The sequence below is a fragment of the Terrapene carolina genome, unplaced genomic scaffold (genome assembly GCF_002925995.2).
Source record: "Terrapene carolina triunguis isolate 2854851 unplaced genomic scaffold, T_m_triunguis-2.0 Scaffold210, whole genome shotgun sequence".
Classification (NCBI taxonomy): Eukaryota; Metazoa; Chordata; order Testudines; family Emydidae; genus Terrapene; species Terrapene triunguis.
Window position 1 is genome coordinate 9,816,915 of NW_020664561.1, and position 20,985 is coordinate 9,837,899.

General features: G+C 44.4%; 1 protein-coding gene across 2 annotated transcripts in view; it reads right to left on the reverse strand.

Annotated features, from left to right (window-relative positions):
- The window catches only part of LOC112107355 (E3 ubiquitin-protein ligase COP1), a 216,343-nt gene that overhangs the window by 114,887 nt on the left and 80,471 nt on the right, over positions 1-20,985 (reverse strand). For both annotated transcript variants that reach the window (XM_026655574.2, XM_026655573.2), the window contains exon 12: positions 5,010-5,153. In XM_026655574.2, the coding sequence (XP_026511359.1) occupies positions 5,010-5,153 (144 nt within the window). The remainder of the gene's footprint in view (positions 1-5,009; positions 5,154-20,985) is intronic.

The window sequence follows — 20,985 nt, forward strand, 5'->3', positions numbered from 1 at the left end:
TTGTTGAGTAAGATGCCTAACTCGTGGAATGTTTGTAGTGTTATCTGGATGTGGGCTTGAACTTGCTCCCTGGTGTGGCCGCGCACCAGCCAGTCATCTAGATACGGGAACACCTGTATCCTTTGTCGACGAAGGTATGCTGCCACGACAGCCAGACATTTGATGAACACTCTCAGAGCTGTGGACAAGCCAAAGGGAAGGACGGCAAATTGGTAGTGCACGTTGTTTACTACAAATCGAAGGAAGTGCCTGTGTGGAGGGTAGATTGCTATATGAAAATATGCATCCTTCATGTCGAGGGCGGCGTACCAGTCTCCAGGATCCAGGGAAGGGATGATGGTCCCCAAGGAGACCATGCGGAACTTCAACTTTACTATGAATTTGTTGAGTCCGCGTAAATCTAAAATGGGTCGCAGACCCCCTTTTGCCTTGGGGATCAGGAAGTAGCGGGAGTAAAACCCCCCTGCCCCTTAACTCTGATGGAACCTCCTCTATGGCCCCCATAGAAAGGAGCCCCAAAACCTCCTGTGTAAGGAGATGCTCATGAGCAGGTCCCTGAAGAGGGACGGGGGGTGGGGGGGGGGAAAACGAAGAAAACTGGAGAGCGTATCCCCTCTCCACCGTGCAAAGGACCCAATGGTCCGAGATTATAAGGGACCAAGCACGGTGGAAACGGGAGAGGCGATCCCGAAATAAAGGGAATGGATCCTGGGTAGTGGCTAGTACGCCGTACTCGAGCGCACCTTCAAAAATTTTGCCTAGGCCCTGAACGTGGTCTAGGAGGGCCTTGGTTCTGACCAGGTTGGGGGCCGGTCGACCTCCTTCTACCACCTCACCCCCGCCTTCTGGGGAAGTCCTGTCTTGGACGAGGAGCAGGAGGGTAGAACCTCTGTGGCTGGGGCCTAAAGGGCCTGCGCTGGGGTCCTGGGACATTCATCCTCAGGGAGCGCATGATGGTTCTGGAGTCCTTGAGGCTCTGCAACCGAGAGTCCGTCTTGTCCGAGAACAACCCTTGGCCCTCGAATGGCAGATCTTGCAGGGTCTGCTGCAGTACTGGCGATAACCCCGATACCTGAAGCCAGGAGACGCGTCTCATGGCTATCCCGGATGCTAGTGTCCTGGCGGCAAAATCCGCTATGTCCAGGGAGGCCTGTAAGGAGGTCCTAGCCACCTTTTTACCTTCCTCCACTAGGGCCCCAAACTCCTCTCTCGAGTCCTGGGGGACCAACTCTTTAAATTTACCCATGGAATTCCATGAGTTGTAATTGTACCGACTCAAGAGCGCCTGTTGGTTTGTGGCTCTGAGCTGCAGACCCCCCGCTGAGTAAACCTTACGTCCAAACAAATCGAAGCGTTTGGCATCCTTCGATTTGGGTGCTGCCGCCTGCTGACCATGGCGCTCTCTTGCGTTCACTGAGGAGACTACTAGTGAACACGGCGGAGGGTGTGTGTAGAGGACTCATGGTCTTTAGAGGGGACAAAGTATTTCGTCTCTACACCTCTGGCAGTGGGAGGGATGGAGGCCGGGATTTGCCATATGGCATTAGCATTAGCCTGGATCGTGCGAATAATGGGCAACGCCACCCAGGATGGGGCATCAGCTGAGAGGATGCTCACCACTGGGTCCTCCACCTCCACTATCTCCTCTACCTGTAGGTCCATGTTCCGTGCCACCCTACGTAGCAGGTCTTGGTGGGCACGGAGGTCTATTGGAGATGGGCCTGAGGTTATTGTGCCCGCCACCGCCTCATCTGGGGAAGATGAGGACGCCGGCTCAGGGGGTAAAGGATCCAAAGGTGGGTCCGGCTCCAAGGGTCCCTGATGTGCAGGATCCCCTGCACCAGGGTCTGGGACCTGCGTGGGTGTTGGCACAGGAGCCTCCATGCCCCCTGGGGGAGGACGGGTGATGGTGGCCTCAGGTACCCTGGGCTCAGAGTGTGCTGAGCGAGAGGCCGCTGGTGGAGCCCCTTGTGCCTGGTGATATGCCCATGGGGTCCAGAAAGACCAATGTGCAGGGTCCTGTCTAGGATCCTCTGCCCCCTCCTGCCAATGGCCCAAGTCGTCCGCAGCCTGACCCTGAGCAGGGTATGCTGATCGGGAGGCCCCTTCCGATGAACGAGACGCCGATCTTGAGGGCCAGGGCTGTGCCGAGCGTGATTGCAGAGGCTCGTCCTGGAACGGTGTCGAGCGGTGCCAGTCCACAGGCAAGCGGTCTCTGCGCGGTGCCGGGGAGCGGAACCGGGATCAAGAACAGTGCCGATGGCCATGCCGGTACCGGGATCCCGATCTGGATCGCGAAGACGAAGACCGTCTGTAGACTCTGTGCCGGGAGCGGCCTGGCGAACGGGAGCGCCACTCATACCGGTGCCGGGAACTGCGTCTGGACTCTGGCCGGTACCGATGCTCGGGTCGGTGCCGGGAAGTGGACCGGTGCCGGGAGGAAGATCTGGGCCGCGAGTACGACCGGCGCCGAGATGAAGACCGGTGCCGGGACTGCAAGCGGCGTCGGGACCTGCTCCGAGACCGGGAGCGGTGCCGCGAGTCCACGCTCGGAGATGGAGGGCGTATCAGGGCAGGCTTGCTCCTGGATTGCACCGTGCGGAGCAGATGCGGTGCCGCGGTCTGAGATGGCGCCGGCTCCGTGAGGGCGATGAGGTCCTTCGCCGTCGCAAATGTCTCCGGCGTAGAGGGGAGACAGGGCTCAACCACAGGACGAGGCGGGGAGCCAGTCCGCACCGGACTCAACGACCCTACAACCGGTGCCGGAGTCAACGGTGTCGATGATGCCTGCACACTCTGGCGCTCCGAAGCCAGACGCGACTCCACCACCAGTTCGGGGGGAGCCGGTGCCTGTTGTACGGCAGTGTCCTGGGTCTTACGGGGTCTTTTATGTCCCGGAGACAGGGAACGGCGCCGAGGGGCTTGCGGCGGATGCGGTGCCGACGGAGGACGGTGCTGTGGGGCCTTATCCGTGTTTCCTTGTGGTGCAGTACCCGAGGGCGCCGCCGGGGCGCTGTGCACCGAGGCGCTCGGTGCCGGAACTTGGCGCGCCAAAGGAGGATCTGGGCTAAGTGCCGCCTCCATAAGGAGCTGCTTAAGTCTAAATTCCCGCTCCTTTTTGGTCCTGGGCCTGAAAGCCTTGCAGATCTTACACTTGTCCGTCTGGTGAGACTCCCCTAGACACTTCAGACAAGAGTCGTGAGGGTCTCCGATTGGCATAGGCTTAGCACAGGTCGCGCACGGCTTAAAGCCAGGAGCCTTGGGCATGAGCCCGGCTGCGCGCCGGGGGAAAAAAGGGGGGGGATAAAAGCCCCCTTTACCCCCGCTAACTATTTATAACTACTCTATAAAACTATTAACAACAAAACTACTATCTACAAGAACTAACGAGTAAAGCTAGGGAGAGTGGAGAACAGCTATGCTGCGCTCCACAGTTCCAACGACCGTCACGGGCAGTAAGAAGGAACTGAGGGGGCGCTGGGTCGGCTGGGGTATGTATCCAGCGCCATGAAGGCGCCACTCCAGGGGGCTCCACAGCCGACCCACCGGGTGTTGCTAGGGTAGAAAATTCTCCGACGATCGTGCACGCGGCGTGCGCACACTTAATTGGAATCGATATGAGCAAGCACTCGAAGAAGAACTATTCCTCCCCACCTGTGGCTCAGCAGGTCATTTTTAATAAAAATGAATGTTTGGAAATAATACGATTACACTACAAATGGTAAAATAAAGAATAATTGAGTGTTTTCCTCAATCTGCTGAAAAAGAAAAAGCAGAACGATAAAGCACGTGCTGCTTAAGTCGAGACAAAAAAGGAACTGTACCTAGTTAAATAGGTCTCCTGTAAGAAGGTAAGTCCTTCTGTATAAGCAGGACAATTTCCCAGTTCCTCTTTTCTTTCTGGTCTAAGCTCCGGGCACTTCCCCTCTAGAACAGGTTAAGTTTGGAAGAGAGATAACACAAGCTTCCTCTTCATCTCAGAGACCATCCTCACTCCTCTACTATTTCTGCCTTTCTCTAATGAACTCTTTGTTAGTCCCTTCCTTGAAAAATCATAGAATGGGATAAACACCCCCTATGACAAATTCATTATATATCAGCGCAATTCTTCCACTAGCATTCATTCCCTAGAATGGCTACTGCCGCTCCATACCAATGGAGGGGGAGGTCTTTTTTTTCATGTTGAGAGGGAATCTTTCAATGGGTGGCTGGTGAGAGATCATCATTCACACCAACCATAATGAGCCTCTGCAGTAACAATGGTTTCAGCACCTGTAGAAGCAGTGGGTCAGAGCACTGAGCAATCCACATAGTATTTCTGACATTATGAAGAGATACTGCCATTAATATTTCCTTCACTAAGCCTCTTTTCATAGAGAATCTGAAGAGCCAAACAGCCTCTGACAACCCACTTCCTCAAATGAAATGGCATCTGAACAAACAATGGTTACAGGCTCTGGAACAAATATGGTGCAAATTAAATTATACTCCCATCCTTCCCAACCCCTGAACCACAGTGATGCCCACTGTGCAATATCTTTATTCTGAAGTCTCCTCCCTAAACCATACTGCCTTTCCTCTCCTTTCCAGTTACATATATCCTCCTCAGCCCAGATCAATTCCTTCATCTGGAATTTTGACCATGCTGTTTATAAACTCTTTACAGAGTAGTTTTTTGCTGAATACAGCTCTCTCAAGAAAGAGAGAATCATTCAATTGCACCACATGCCCCTTCTCCACTAGCTATGGCAATAAATCTTTGGGTATTTTTAAATACAATGTCTGCGTGTGAGGATCTGACATTACAGTCTGTAATTTTATGTGAACTGAGACAGTGCCTGAACTGCCCACCACAACTTTGTATACAAATAAAGCTCTAATATAACTTTTCCATCTCCCCTTCACCAGCACAGTGCAAAGGATAAAGAAAGCGATGTTCTTTTTATTGTGTGTAAGGGACACTAATTAAAACATAGCATGCTGGGACACAAGGCAAAGGCAATGCATACCTGATTTTGGAATTACAGGTCATTTCATTCTCAGGGTAATGAATGTCCACTGCGTCCTGAATGACAGTGCCGTACTCGTAGACTTTAATCTTCTTTGTCACCCCGGCAATAGCAAAATAGTCACAGTCCCGGTCGAATTCGATACTGAGGAGCAAAAGCAGAAATCAAGGACTATGTAAAACACATTCACTTATGAACAGGACATTTTACTGCCAGAATGATAATCAGGGTTTGGAACTTGGCTATTACAATTCTCCTAAAGAGTGCAGTTAGAAAAATATTTAACATTCTACCTATGCCAGGATAAGTCAGTTGCTTCAAATGGACTAAAACAGCATGGAGTTCCTATTCCTAGGCAGAGTTGCATCAAGAGATCATGATATGCAAGCCCCCCACCCAATCGATTTACTGAAAATGTACTTTTGTGGCTGCACAATATTCCTCCTGCAGACGGTACCTTTGTTCAGACATTTGAAATGTTTTTCAGTTCAACTCTACCTTCTACATTACGATGCACCCAAATGTCAAAGCAGAGAGCTCAAACTGGGAAGGTAGTAAGAAAAATTTGACCACATGGTGTATGAATAATATGCCACAGGATATTGCTGATTGATTTCTTTTACAGTTTGATTCTGTTCTACCCATTGTCCCCTTTAGTATGGTAGTTTGGATTTCCCAGGGTTAATTCAAAGCAAATTAGTACTCACGGTAAAGACCTCCAAACTCCCTGAGCAACAGGAAAATTAAAAATATATTACCAAAACTACAAAAGCCAAATACACAACATGCTTTCTATCTAGGGTTGTTCTCGTGAACCAAGGCATTTTCTGTCTTGAAATGCTAGGCATGTTTGTAACAGATGTGAGTAGAGATGGAAGAAAAAGCAGTCACTTTATAATGAGGTTAACCCTTAAACCAGAAAGCCCTCTGATCAAACATAAAAGACATCTGAAGGGAAGAAAGGGAGAGTGGGTTAGGAACAGTGAGCATCATTATCAAGTTAGTATATTGAAAGGCCTTGAAAAGTGTACCAGACACTTAATCACAGAAACTACAACTACTATCCAGAGGCAACTCCCTCGTGAAAAGCTGAGCACCACCCTCTCTAAACTACTGGAGGGGAGAGAAGGGGAAGATGCAGGGATTCCTTCAGGGTTTCTGTCTCTTACAGACTAGTAGGATGGAAATGTGGAGCTTCTTACCCTTATCTGAAAAGAGGAAAACTCCCCCTGCAGACCTAGAGTCTCCCTGCTGCTATGATTGACAGTGGTATCACTCCCCACAGGCTCTCGGCTGATGTCATAGTATTTTTCCCACTACCACCCCAGCTGCCTCATTTTGGGCTCTCCTCCCCCAGTGAACAAAATTCAGTGCACGATTATGCAGTTGCTCAGAAGCTTTCCAAGAATCAGTAAGTGATACTATTGTAACTGTCAGTTTAATACCATGCTCCACTTTCTGAATGGTAGCAAAATAAAATGACAACATATTGGTCAGTTTTCACTTTAATACAATTGGGAAAAGCTCTGAGCAACCAGAGGCACTGAAGCCATCTTTTCACGTACTTAAACAGCACTGCATCCTTTTACATTCTTTTCATGTTCATATTATCATCTTAGTGACTAACGACTGGATTCCCTCCCTACCCGCCAATGAAAGCTTACATACGGCAGACGTAGATGGAATTGCACCCATTCAGCAAGGAAAATTTCCTTTGTGCCAATAGCGAGAGAATATGTAAATCCCTATAATTAAGATTCTGCCCAAGTTGTGGGTTTTTTTTTTTTTAGAAGAAACAATTACCCACTGATATGTGATTTGACTGTACAAACCACGGAACATTTTCTAACTCGGATGTCTAAAATTAGGCACTTAGACCTCCCAAGCAGTGGCAAGGAATAGACACAATCCTTTATAGTTTCTTGCTCCCCACAGGGGAATCTGACTAGTCTTGTTTTAAAAACTACTGCTACTTGGTGGAACACTAAGCAGCAGCAGAGGCCCTTGGCACTTTGCATGCAGATTCAGGATAACAGCAGAGTACCAGTTTACACTCAATCTTTGAAATTGTAGAGCCATAAACTTAAAAGGGAACACACTATCAAACTTTACATCTAGTCGGTTGTAGTTTACGCTTGCTTCCGACTCTACCAATTTGGGTGGATTTACATTAGTTTCCTACTTTTTAAAGTGTTTTTCTTCCCCATTGCTATTGAAAGACCCCCACAACAAACAGTTCCATGAAAAATGGAGCCTGACCAGCCAGAGGTATCAGGACAGGGTGGCAAGACCCAGCCAGGGCCCCTCCCATAGCATTTTCCCAGACTTCAGAGGGAACCTTCAGCCTTGGGTGTCCCAGACCCCAAGAGAACACCCTCCCTGAGGCACATGAGCTGGGAGGATGGGCAGGGGAAACAACAAAACACCACACTCTCTCACACACACACACACAAACCCACTCCTACAGAACAGTCTGCTCATAGGAGCAGCACAGGCTGCTTGGCCACAGCTGGAAGCAGCAAAAAGGAGGGGTGTGGCCAATACAGGCATTCCACCAGGGTGGACCTCCTTGGGGGCACCTGACCCCAGAGGAACCCTCCTCCTCCAGCTATGTGGGCTGGGAAAGCACGACAGCACTTCCAGAGGCAGATTAATGGTCGATAAGCAAGGTTAGTGAATATGGTCTGGCATTGTTTTAGGTGAAAACGGGACAGGGCAAGATGATTTCTCAGGACTGGTTGTTTTTGTAGAAGTATCCTAGCCAAGCTGCTTTTTGCAGAAAACTATGTCAAAGCAGTTCAGCATCGCACTGACACGTCAACTCTCTCTGCCCCAAGAAAGAGGTTTACAACCAGAAACCTATATAACATAGCAATGGATTTATTTGTACCACAATCTTAATTGAACTGCTGTCTCAGCTACTGTTTGCTGCCCTGTGGATTCTAGTACAGCATAACTAAACTGATGGCAGCTATTCATCTACTTGGATTCAATTTATACCCTCAGCCTTCTGCTGCTGAAGGAGAAATATTACTACGTCTGGTGAAGGGCCAGGTTATTAAAACTGAAAATCCTGTCTTACCTGAGGAGATTTTGTTACTGTTAGCTGTACAAACTTTGACTAGCATTACTCCCATGCTATACATTTTTTCCTTCTTAAAGGCATACCTTGGCCAATAAAATCAGTAGTTCAAGGTCTAAAAATTAATGTACCATTAAAAACTTTTTTTTAAAATAAAGAGCATGAGCACAAACCAATGAAACTGATTCTCAGATCTCTGACCTTCAAAGACATTGCAGGGAGAAAACCAATGCAGAAGCAAACTACCATCCATACAGATGTTCATCTGCTGGGAGTGAGGGGAAAAATTTACACCTCTCCCCCTTTATTAAAGCATATAGCTGCATCTTGGCTTGAATTCTCCGTCCATAGTATATACACAACAGTATCTATTTACAGCTATTACAGTCGTACTGTGAAAAACTGAGTTTGATAGCACAATGAAAAATAAAATGAAGTACAAGCTCAGCATTCTAATCAAATTGATTATTTACCATCAAGCAAAATAACCTCCGAGAGCATTTGCAAAGCTCCACTTCCCCCACCAGTCCTGACTATGACAGACAGCACACTGGCATAGTGACAATTATTTCAATGCTTTTTGCTCAGAACAGTCGATAGCATAAATGCCAGTACACATCTAAGTAAGTTTAATTTGTGGTTTGGAAAAAAAAAGTTTGCTTGGGCTGTGTGATATAATACACAAAGTAATTTGTGTCTAACTAGCTTGACAGTCTACCTTTCCACAAGTATTTGAAGTATGTTTTGTTTTAATATAAACTCTCTCTCATGCATAATTTATCCATAGGAAAAAAATCACAGGAGCTATAAGAGTTCTTACATACCGTTTTTAAGCCACCATATGATTAACCTTTGAGGGGGTCATGTTTCGGTTGCACATATAAAATGTATTTCTACAGTTGAAATAAATCTGTTTGAACAATGGAAAGTTGTAATCAAGCAGTCAGTAACAAACTGTACTGTGTCAAAAAGGACATCAGGCAAGTGATTAAGCAGTAAGACAACAGACCATGTGATACAGCTGATTAATGCTTACCTCAGGTGCTCTGAGAGCCACAAGTCCATCAATCAACACTGCCCTACAGCCTGTTGGGTCTTATTAGAACGACAGAAATTTGGCTTTGGTAAATGTCTATTTTAAGTGACTTTAATGCTGGTGCAAGGAGCTGGACTGACAGTCCTGGAGACTGAAATCCTCTATATATCACCAGACCAGATACAGAAAGGGGAGGGAGACCGCAATCTTGTTCCACACACCCCACTAATACACTTCAACCCTAGCCTGAAAGGACCACCTCTAGAGATGAGCCGGTAGTCTGGGCTTCATACCCATTCATTCACTGGCCTCTCTACTGAAACTGCCAATTAGTGCAAATTGTGGAGGTGCTGTCACTTGGAACATCTGTTCGTTGGGAATTGGACAGATCAAACTCATTTCTCACAGGCCACTGAACAGACAAGATAGCTAATTTCCACGTTGAATGGACATGTTCAGGATGAAACCGATGCATAGTTGCTAGCTGAAATGCAGAAAAGGAAATAAATCTCATTTATGAGCAACTATAGCCACAAAAAGCACCAGTAAAGCCCAATGCCTAGGTGGCATGAGAGAGGGTAGAAGAGAAGAATATGTTGCAGTGGGAAGCCAAATAGATCCCTCCCAGCCCCAAATCACCCAAGTAAAAAAAAAAAACCCAGAATGCTTTTAAATGAATCAATCTAAGCTTGGCAGGGAAGAGAACAGGAGCAGAAGAATCAAATGCAGTAGTAGTATGGGTAGTTTTTGATATGCCTGGAAATCTTCCTTCTCCCCACCCACCCCTTCATTATTTTTTCAGACTAACTGCCACTCTTGCTCTCCGTCATAGAAGGCTATAAACACTACAGCCAAGATTGTCAAAATTTAGTTCCTAAGGCTAATTAGGGAGTAAGGAGCCTAACTTTAAAACCTCTTAAAAAAAAACCCCACACAAAACAAAACTTGGCCAACAAAAGATTTTTCTGAAGATTTAGATACAGAACCTCTTTTGGGTATCTGGGGTTTTTTGATGTTTGAAAGAAAGGATCAAAGTCTAGCAAAGAATTTAATGACAGCAATAAAAAAGTTAGTTGGCTCTCCTCCTACATGCCAATGGCAGACTCAATATGTGAATATTAGATGCTTTCTGAAGATTTCTAAATTCCTTATTTTCCAAGGGATTATCGCTAATTAAGACATTGGTTAGCAACCTACCGCTATTCTTCCATTCCTAAATCAATATGTTCTCCTAACGTGGAAGTTTCTTTATTGTTTCCAGCTAAATTTCAATCTGGGAGACTATTAGTTAAAAGTCAAATTTAACATCAAAAGAATCAAATGAGCCTTCAAAAATAATGGTAACGGTGAGAAGTGACTGAAGAGCTGCAGATGCATTAACTGCTTCCTAAGACCACCAAGTTGATAGCTTCTAGCTCTGTAATTGATAAGGGAAAACATGGAGGAGAATGAAGTGCAAGGGAGCATCTCCTTCAGCTAGGCCCTTGTGGTACCATACAAGTATTGTCATGTTCTTCTAAGGAAGCATCATTGTTATTTTTTGTCTGTGCTTTGTTGGCATTATGACTACATCAATCAATACCAATATAAAAATAGCAGATGGAGACTTGTGATTCCATAAACCAAGGAAAGCTGGCTCGTGAATTACAAACAGAAGTCATCCCAAAGATGGAATGCTCAGAACCCCCCAGGAACATAAAAGCCAAATGGTTCCAAAGGCAGAAAAATCAAATCAAATCCCACGTACAGCCCCCGCCCATCCCCGTGACAAGTAAGAGCCCACAATATTGCAGGGAAAAGGTGCCTCTTCTGCAGTGCATGTAAGATACACTGCTGTTCTGCCCACTTCACCCTTTGGCAACCCATATGCGGAGCCTGAGTAGTGTAGGAGTGTCTTATAGAGGCTCTCTGCATCACAGCACAAATTCACTCAGTATAAATAGGCAAATCTCTACTGTTATATTGTTACATAACATTTGTAGTGCCTAGAGGCCAACCAAGTCATGCCCCCACTTATGCTAGGTGCTGCACAAATATGACATTCTACAGCTGTTTACTTCTGGGGGGGGGGGGAAGGGGAAAAAAAACAGTGTTTTCCTTTTTTTAGAAAATGTTTAAAGCTTTCAACATGTATCAACAATGCATTCAAAAGCAGCACAAGTCCAGTCTTTCCCCATCCTGCCCACCTAAGGCACCTTCAAAGTTGAAAAAAATACCTTTGACTCATTTCCCTTCTTCCTTTCATTCCTCCCCCTTCCAACCACTTTCCTTCTTTTCTGGCCAAGAGCACTGTTAGCCCTTACATCCAGACTAAATGCCATTTATGTATGCCTTGAGGGAATCCTAGAACTCACTCCCAATTTAGTTTTTAATACAATGCAAAAAATTGATTGCACTTATTCCCAAGGAAAAGCCTTGCTGAACTATAGGGAGAGAATGAGAGAAGGAAAATGAGGGAATTCTCTTATTTTTATACAGCTTGGCTTTCAGTAATTTCAGTAAAATAGCGTTCATTTTGTGTTTTCCTTCATTTATTCCACTTTTAAATTTAAAATTACAGAGCAACAACCAACATGAACAGAGGATGATTTCTATTTACCCTGTAATAGCTATATAGTGGGCTAACTAGTATTTCTTTGTGGTAAGTCCTTGTATGCCTTCAGAGCCACACATTTCAGACAACCATGGAGAAAAAATTATGGTGAATGGACCTACAGTAAGTAGTACTAGGTCATCACTCTATTGTTAAGAAATTCTAGCTAATTTTTTTTCTTCTCTACACTTATTTGCATAGCGTAGTACAGGATTACAAAACACAAATCAGGTGAGTAGAAGAAAGATATGATGCCAATAACGATTTGGAATCATAACCAACAGTCCAATTCTGCTCTCCCAATGTTCCCTCTGAACTCAGTGAAATGTTCAAGGGTCCAAGAAATGCAGATTTGAATCCCGAATGAGTAGCGTCCCCAACAACCACAAAACCTTCCACTCACTATATATGACAGACTACAAGATCCTCCCCACAATCCTGCCATATGGCCCCATCTGCAAGTCGAATCATAGAACTGGAAGGGACCCTATTATGACTTAAAGTGTATACTGACATACAGAGTTGCAAGTTTTAAAACAAAGCCATATTCATGCATGCAAAGCCACAATTAAAAGGATCAATTTTTGCATTCCAAAGTCTATCTACATTTGTCATACAAAAAATAAAAGTTACTGAGACAAAGCATATAGAATTTCACTCTAAAAGGATTGTTTTTGCTAAAATTATGACAAGCAGAAACCAAGGTATTTTTCTTTTTTATAGAAACCACTTCTCAAACTTAACTGCTAGTACGATACCCATAATCCATGCAAAATTAAACTTTAGCTCAAACCGAAGAAGTGCTAGTCAGACAATTTAAATTATAATTCAGAGTTTGCTACTAGATAGATCTAAACCATTCATTTGTATAGGCTGCTCACTTGTAGCTCTGGTGTAAGTAACCACTTAGCTAAAAGTTAAGGAACTATAATGTATGAACTCTGTCAATTGTATAGTAAACCATACTTTTTAATAAATAGGCTATAACCCATCCCTCTATAAGCAGCTCACCACAAGCCCCAAATTTGGGAAGAGACGGCTGTAATACATTCCTTTATTCCAAAATGTCAGTTTCACAAGTATTCTGGGAATCCTGGTTCAAATGACCCATTAAAAAGAATCATTCAAGGCTAAGTAAACAAGACAGGTTTTATTCTTGCCTATAAATGTATCTTCTCAATAATGGAAGCCATTGCCCTCCAAAGTGGAGATTAATACTGATTAGATACATACAATGGTCTTGGATAGAATTGTGCTGGAAAAATTTGGACACATTCCCCCCCCCCCCCCCCCCATGTATAATTGGGGGGAAATTCCACCACAATTCCAGGAGAAACTTTCAAAGATTCAACACCAAGAAGAGTACGAATCAGACAAACAAAATCTCTAGTCTTCTAAACTCTAACAGGCAAACAAACAACATACAAAAGAGGGAGAGGACCTTCACTTAATAGATTGTCATGCATTTGTCTCTACAAATCCATTAATTTGGAGATAGATTTTACTAGGAATTAGCATAAACTGCCCAATTTGCCCTCTGTTCAGGGCATAGGAGTCACAGAGCCTCTAAAACAGTGGTAGGCAGCCTGCAGCTTCCCGTAGCTCCCATTGTCCAGAAACAATGAACCACGGCCACTGGGAGCTGCGGGGGGCCGTGCCTGCGGACGTTCAATGTCTGCAAAATGTCTGGCGGCCCGCAATCAGCTTACCCTAATGGGTTGCATGCAGCCCGCGGGCTGCAGGTTGCACACCACTGCTCTAAAATGACACTCTAGATAGTCATTCTATAGATTTCCATAATTGTTGTTTTGTTCTAACAAAAATTTTCTTCATGAAACAGGGCATATTCCACAAGATCAATAACAACCTCCTTTGTCATGTGGGATTAGCTCCTATCTATCCTCTCAATCTGTAAAGCCACAACCTTGTTGTCTGTATACTCACCCACCTGTCACCAGAAAACGGATGGGTCTTCCTCCACCGATGCCACCTTTGGTCACTGGATTCTGTAAAATACTCTAACTTCTTTCCTATACCTTCCTCCCCTTCTCATTTGCCAATTCCTAGTAATCTCTACCTCCAAATTGTAGTCTCATGGACACCCCTGTACATGAAGAGAGTAGATGCTTGGGTCAATTTAATAGACCTCCAGTAGAAAATTGCCACTGCTTCCATGAGAAGGACCATACAAAAAGACATCCCATATCGTGTAGTAATTCTTAGAAGTAAGTTTCTTCCTGCACTTAAGTAGACTGCTAGCTGGTAAGACTACCTAAAGTTTAACAGGTTTAGCTTTCAAAGTTCCAGGCCGCTAGCTTGAACGTCTTTGGATTCTGGCAGCATCCATGTAGTTGACATTTCAAGGTGGTAATAGGCAACTAGTAGGAAGCTCTGAGGATATTAGCATTGTCCTCCCATATTTACCCAGCCACTTAAGCCAGCAGAGAGAAAGGTGAAAAGATATCTATCAGGCAGCTGGACCACATGAATGAGTGCTTCTGTCCTCAACGCCATCTTGTCCTAAGAGCTTGATGGAAAACAGTTTAGTTTCCTGATGCTTGAAGCAAAATCAACCTGTGGAGTCCCCGTTCCCTGAATATCAGGTCTGCAGTTCTCTGATTTAGTTTCCACTCCCTTACAGAGGGTTTGGCAGATCAGCCAGTCGACTCAGTGATTTTGTCCTAGATGTAATTCAATCACTCAGTTTCTTCTGTTCTGCCCATGGGAGGATTCTAAGGGATTCCACATTGAGTATGGGACTCCAAAGACACTCCTGATGTGTATGCTTTAAAAATACATGATTGTTACTCTGCAGAAAAGCAGATCTGAATGTCAGATGAGCGACAAGACTTCATATTATACTGCTCATGCAGCTCAAGTGTAACCAACTTCCTTCTCTGATGAAGACTGTTTGGCCTGTGAAGTAAGTGCTCCCACAAAAGGCTCCTATCCAAAACAAAGTATATGTAGTCACCCTCAATGGAGAAAGATCTGTTAGCGGTTTCTCTGTGGCAAGGGCCAGGATCTTTGCTGTTAAAACACCATTTTGAAGATTTCAAGGGAGGAGGGAATAATTCACTTTTCCTGGCGATCCCAAGTAGATAGGAGCAATACCTAGGGAAGTCTCACGCAGTGAAGACCCACTGCACTGTGTCTGTGCAAGAGATCAATTGTACGAGCTGCAGAACCTCCCAGGTTGATGTAGCAGGATTCTTGGATCTGGTACCTGGATCCTGACTACCTAGTCCTAAGAGAGGACCCTGTTGAGTTGGATATATCTTGGGTAGGCAACAGTAAGCTCTACTCAGAGGGCATAAGGTAAACTGATTCTGTCAGAAGACACCAGAGAGAAAGCAAAATCTTTCAGTAGGCTTCTCTTCACTAGTTTGTTAGCCTTTGGTTTACCATGGCTGGACTTGTGGACAGCTTTGAGACAGGAAAATGATGCTATCGGAGGCAGTCTCCAGCAGAGGGAGAAGCAGCAGCCATTAGAGCCAAAGCGCAAGACACCTGGCCCCACACTCACTACTAGACTAAAGCAGTACTCTGCTGGGGGGGTTGGGAGGGAAGTGCCAACCTGCCACTTCTTCCACCAGTCTGGTAATGAGCAGGATACCACCGACAGTACAGCCTCTGCTGGGGTTGTGGCCATGGGATATCTTCATGTGAAGGTTCCCCTTAAACTGGCCCTGGGCTCTGCTAAGTTACTTGGGTTTGGATGCCCCACTGAGCTCCGTAGGATTGGTTCCTGTTTCAGTGAGGCTCTGATGCCACCATCGCCATGCTCCCAATTTCACTCTTTATCTGACTTTTTGGCTCCACAATCAGATGGGAGGGGAAAAACTCCCCCAAATAACCCCCACATGGGGCACCAAAATAAGGCACTATTCTGTAGCCAGTTCAGATCTTCACATTACGGTTATGCCTCTCCTTCCTTACAGGCTATGAAATAGTCAACACAGACATGAAAATTATCACCAATAGTCATTTAAGATAACACTCCATAGAGATAAGAGGCAATTCATAACTCAAAGCTATTGTTTCAGGCTCTCTGCAGACTCAGGTAGACATCACTGCACTGGTACACTCTGATGACATTTTCAAGATTGTCTGCACAACCAGAATAGCAAGAGACCTATGTTTCTCCAGTTTAGGAGAGGAAGATGACAACTTTAAAAAAGTACCAGGTTGTCAACCCAGTGTGATCTGGCCTAATTCTAGTCCTACTTGCATACAAGAAAATCCTTTTTATTTTGATGCACAATGCAGTACCATCATTTCTACTAAAGGTTGCTCTAGCAATGCTTCCAATCCATAACGTACATTTAAAAAAAATATCACCAAATGGGATTCAGTAGATTTCATGGGTTCTGGAGGTCAAATCCAATAATTATACTTTTGTTGTTTATATCATCATCAGAATAAAGGGAAATTATTCCTTTGTAATTTAGTACAGCACAACTCATTTCTTAACTAGCTATGACGGCTGCAGCAGCTAAGTTTTCTGAAGCAGGAACATTTTTCTAGTTTGAGAGGAAAAAACTGGACCCAACTTCTACAACATGGACAACCCACTCGAGAAAAATCCAGACATTGCAGAAAGTCATAATGGATTTTTGGGGTCTCTAGACTATGGTTTGAGAACCTCTAGTCTACTACATAAGCTTTACTTATATATGCATTCTGTAGAACCTTGCTTAATTAGTACTAATGATGAGAAAACCTTAGGGGAACTACTAAATTCTGCAAGCAACTGAACAAAAAATGTATTGATAAAAAGCCAGTTTACTACTAGAAGATACTATTTTGCATGTTGAAGATCAGATGATGACAGACCCAGGGTTTGTATGCCAGATATACAAAAGTACACTGATCCAAAGTTAATGAGGTTTTCCTACAGGGTTTATTATTTAAGGGGGGGGGGGGGGGTTGAGAAAATTTAAATAAAGTAAAAAGAGTTAAACATAGAAGATTTTTTAGAAAAAGTTTTGAAGTTAATGCCAAATAATCATCTGGTCTGCTGTAATATTTTGGATACCCTACCATCATTTTTTAAAAAGTCCCTTTCATGTCTCTCAATAACAGCTCTGCAGTAGACACAGGGTTACCAACAGCTATGGAGGCACTACAGGTTTGGCCTGAAAGTACACTGTATGCAGGTGGCAATTCAATCTCCAACAGTGATTAATTTTTTCTTATGAATCAAGTTTGGGAAACGTGTACTGGAGTGGGAGTCCCACAGCCCCATCCCCCACAACTCAGAGTGAACAGGTTCTGGGGAGACAGTTTGAGGGGACGGAGTGCTCCCCCAAAGAAAAAAAAGAGTGGTTCCAGAAGCCCAGTAGAGACTGAGAATCAGAGAACTACTGTGGTAATAGATTATTTAAATTTATAATTTTTAATCCAGCATTTGAAAAGTTTCATACCAAGCATGTTAAACTACCACATTTTTTGTTGTGCCAACAAGGTTTTCATCACAGCTGGCAGGCTCTGCTCAGAAGAAACCTAGGACTGGAATAACAGAGGGAGCCAAAGACTGAGGTACATTAAACGAGCTCTGTGTGGGAAGCCTCTACAATGCCAGAGTTGTAACTAGTACTATCAATCTAACTTTCATAAGTACCAAAATTCAGAGAAGCACATACACTATAGTTGTGCAGTCTAGAAAGGCCAGGGGATTTAACTGGAAATAGTTGCTGCTTCTGGTCCTGCTAGTTAGCACTGATTGAATGACGTTAAAATGCCATTTGAAGCACTTCAGTCTGACTGCCATCTTAGGGCTGGTCTACACTGCCGCGCTAGTTCGGCGGCTGGGGATCGAAGTTCAGAGTTCGATTTATCGCGTCTGGTCTGGACGCGATAAATTGAACCAGGAAGTGATCCCCGTCGACTGCGGTACTCCAGCTCAACGAGAGGAGTACCGCGGAGTCGACGGGGAGCCTGCCTGCCGCGTGTGGACCGCGTCTGAACCGCGGTAAGTTCGAAGTAAGGTATGTCGAATTCAGCTACGTTATTCATGTAGCTGAATTTGCGTACCTTACTTCGACTTGGGGGTAAGTGTAGACCAAGCCTTAGACATTTATTTTGACAGCATTTATTTTGAATGTTTTTTGACACAGCATTTTACATGCTACACACCACAAGCTGTTTTAGAAAAATGAGGAAGCCATTAAATGATACCCTTTGCTTCATCCATCAATTTCACATAGAATCATAGACTTTAAGGTCAGAAAGGACCATTATGATCATCTAGTCTGACCTCCTGCACAACGCAGGCTACAGAATCTCACCCACCCACTCCTGTATCAAACCTGTGTCTGAGCCACTGAAGTGCTCAAATCATGGTTTAAAGACTTCAAGGTGCAGAGAATCTTCCAACAAGTGACCCGTGCCCCATGCTGCAGAGGAAGGCAAAAAAACCCCAAGGCCTCTGCCAATCTGCTCTGGAGGAAGATTCCTTCCCCACCCCAAATATGGCAATCAGCTAAACCCTGAGCATGTGGGCAAGACTCACCAGCCAGACACCCAGGAAAGATTTCTCTGTAGTAACTCAGATCCCACCCCATCTAACATCCCATCACAAGCCATTGGGCATATTTACCGCTAATAGTCAGAGACCAATCTCATTATGCCATCCCCTCCATAAGCTTATCAAGCTTAGTCTTGAAGCCAGTTATGTCTTTTGCCCCCACTACTCCCCTTGGAAGGCTGTTCCAGAACTTCACTCCTCTGATGGTTAGAAACCTTCGTCTAATTTCAAGTCTTAACTTCCTGATGGCCAGTTTATATCCATTTGTTCTTGTGTCCACACTGGTACTGAGCTTAAATAATTCCTCTCTCTCCCTGGTATTTATTCCTCTGATATATTTGTAGAGAGCAATCATATCTCCCCTCAGCCTTCTTTTGGTTAGGCTAAACAAGCCAAGCTCTTTGAATCTCCTTTCATAAGACAGGTTTCCCATTCCTCGGATCATCCTAGTAGCCCTTCTCTGTACCTATTCCAGTTTGAATTCATCCTTATTAAACATGGGAGGCCAGAACTGCACACGGTATTCCAGATGAGGTCTCACCAGTGCCTTGTATAACGGTACTAACACCTCCTTATCTCTACTGGAAATACCTCACCTGATGCATCCCAAGACCGCATTCACTTTTTTCACAGCCACATCACATTGGCGGCTCATAGTCATCCCGTGATCAACCAATACTCCGAGGTCCTTCTCCTCTGTTACTTCCAACTGATGCGTCCCCAGCTTATAACAATAATTCTGGTTATTAATCCCTAAATGCATGACCTTGCACTTTTCACTATTAAACTTCATCCTATTACTATTACTCCAGTTTACAAGGTCATCCAGATCTTCCTGTATGATATCCCGGTCCTTCTCTGAATTGGCAATACCTCCCAGCTTTGTGTCATCCGCAAACTTTATTAGCACATTCCCACTTTTTGTGCCAAGGTCAGTAATAAAAAGATTAAATAAGATTGGTCCCAAAACCGATCCCTGAGGAACTCCACTAGTAACCTCCCTCCAGCCTGACAGTTCACCTTTCAGTACGACTCGTTGTAGTCTCCCCTTTAACCAGTTCCTTATCCACCTTTCAATTTTCATATTGATCCCCATCTTTTCCAATTTAGCTAATAATCCCCATGTGGAACTGTATCGAATGCCTTACTGAAATCGAGGTAAATTAGATCCACTGCATTTCCTTTGCCTACAAAATCTGTTACCTTCTCAAAGAAGGAGATCAGGTTGGTTTGGCACGATCTACCTTTTGTAAAACTATGTTGTAATTTGTCCCAATTACCGTTGACCTCAATGTCCTTAACTACTTTCTCCTTCAAAAATTTTTCCAAGACCTTGCATACTACAGATGTCAAACTAACAGGCCTATAGTTGCCCGGATCACCTTTTTTCCCTTTCTTAAAGATAGGAACTATGTTAGCAATTCTCCAGTCATACGGTACAACCCGAGTTTACAGATGCATTAAAAATGCTTGCTAAAGGGCTTGCAATTTCATGTGCCAGTTCCTTTAATATTCTTGGATGAAAGTTATCTGGGCCCCCCGATTTAGTCCCATTAAGCTGTTTGAGTTTGGCTTCTACCTCGGATGTGGTAATATCTACCTCCATATCCTCATTCCCATTTGTCATCCTACCATTATCCCTAAGCTCCTCATTAGCCTCATTAAAGACTGAGGCAAAGTATTTGTTTAGATATTGGGCCATGCCTAGATTATCCTTAATCTCCACTCCATCCTCAGAGTTTAGCGGTCCCACTTCTTTCTTTGTTTTCTTCTTATTTATATGGCTATAGCACCTTTTACTATTGGTTTTAATTCCCTTTGCAAGGTCCAACTCTACATGGCTTTTGGCCTGTCTCACTTTATCCCTACATGTTCTGACCTCTATAAAGGTAGCTTTCCTTGCTGATCACTCCCATCTTCCATTCCTTGTAGGCTTTCTGCTTTTTCTTAATCACCTCTCTGAGATGCTTGCTCATCCAGCTTGGTCTACAACTCCTGCCTATGAATTTTTTCCCCTTAAACAGATGGGTCAAATATTTGACCCAACTCTGCCGTTTCTTGAATGAACTTTTAACTGATTCTCCCTGGGTTAGGGAGTGTGAACATTTAACTTTCCCCAACTTGCTCTACACAAACTCCAAACTGGACCCATCCTGGAGTTTGGTTTTATTAATGAAGAAAACAGATAATAGAATGATCAGCTCAAACCTTCTCCTAGGGTTCCTCCCTCAGAACTTAGGAGAAAATGCTCTATACACACCATGAAACCTCTCCGCAAAATAATAAATGGACACATATCAGACATCAAGAATTATAACATTCAAAAACTAGTAGAACACTTCAACCTCCCTGGTCACTCAATTACAGACCTCAAAGTCGCAATACTCCAAATAAAAAAACTTCAAAAACAGGCTCCAACAAGAAACTGCAGAATTGGAATTAATTTGCAAACTGGACACCATTAAATTAGACTTGAATAAAGACTGAGTGAATGGGTCATTACACAAAGTAAAACCTATTTCCCCATGCTAATTTTTTTCCCCCCACTGTTATTCACACCTTCTTGTCAACTGTTGGAAATGGGCCATCCTGATTATCATTACAAAAGTTTTTTTTTCTCCTGCTGATAATAGCCCACCTTAACTGATTACTCTTGTTCTAGTTAGTATGGCAACACCCATTTTTTATGGTGTGTGTGTGTGTGTGTGTGTGTGTGTGTGTGTGTGTGTGTGTGTG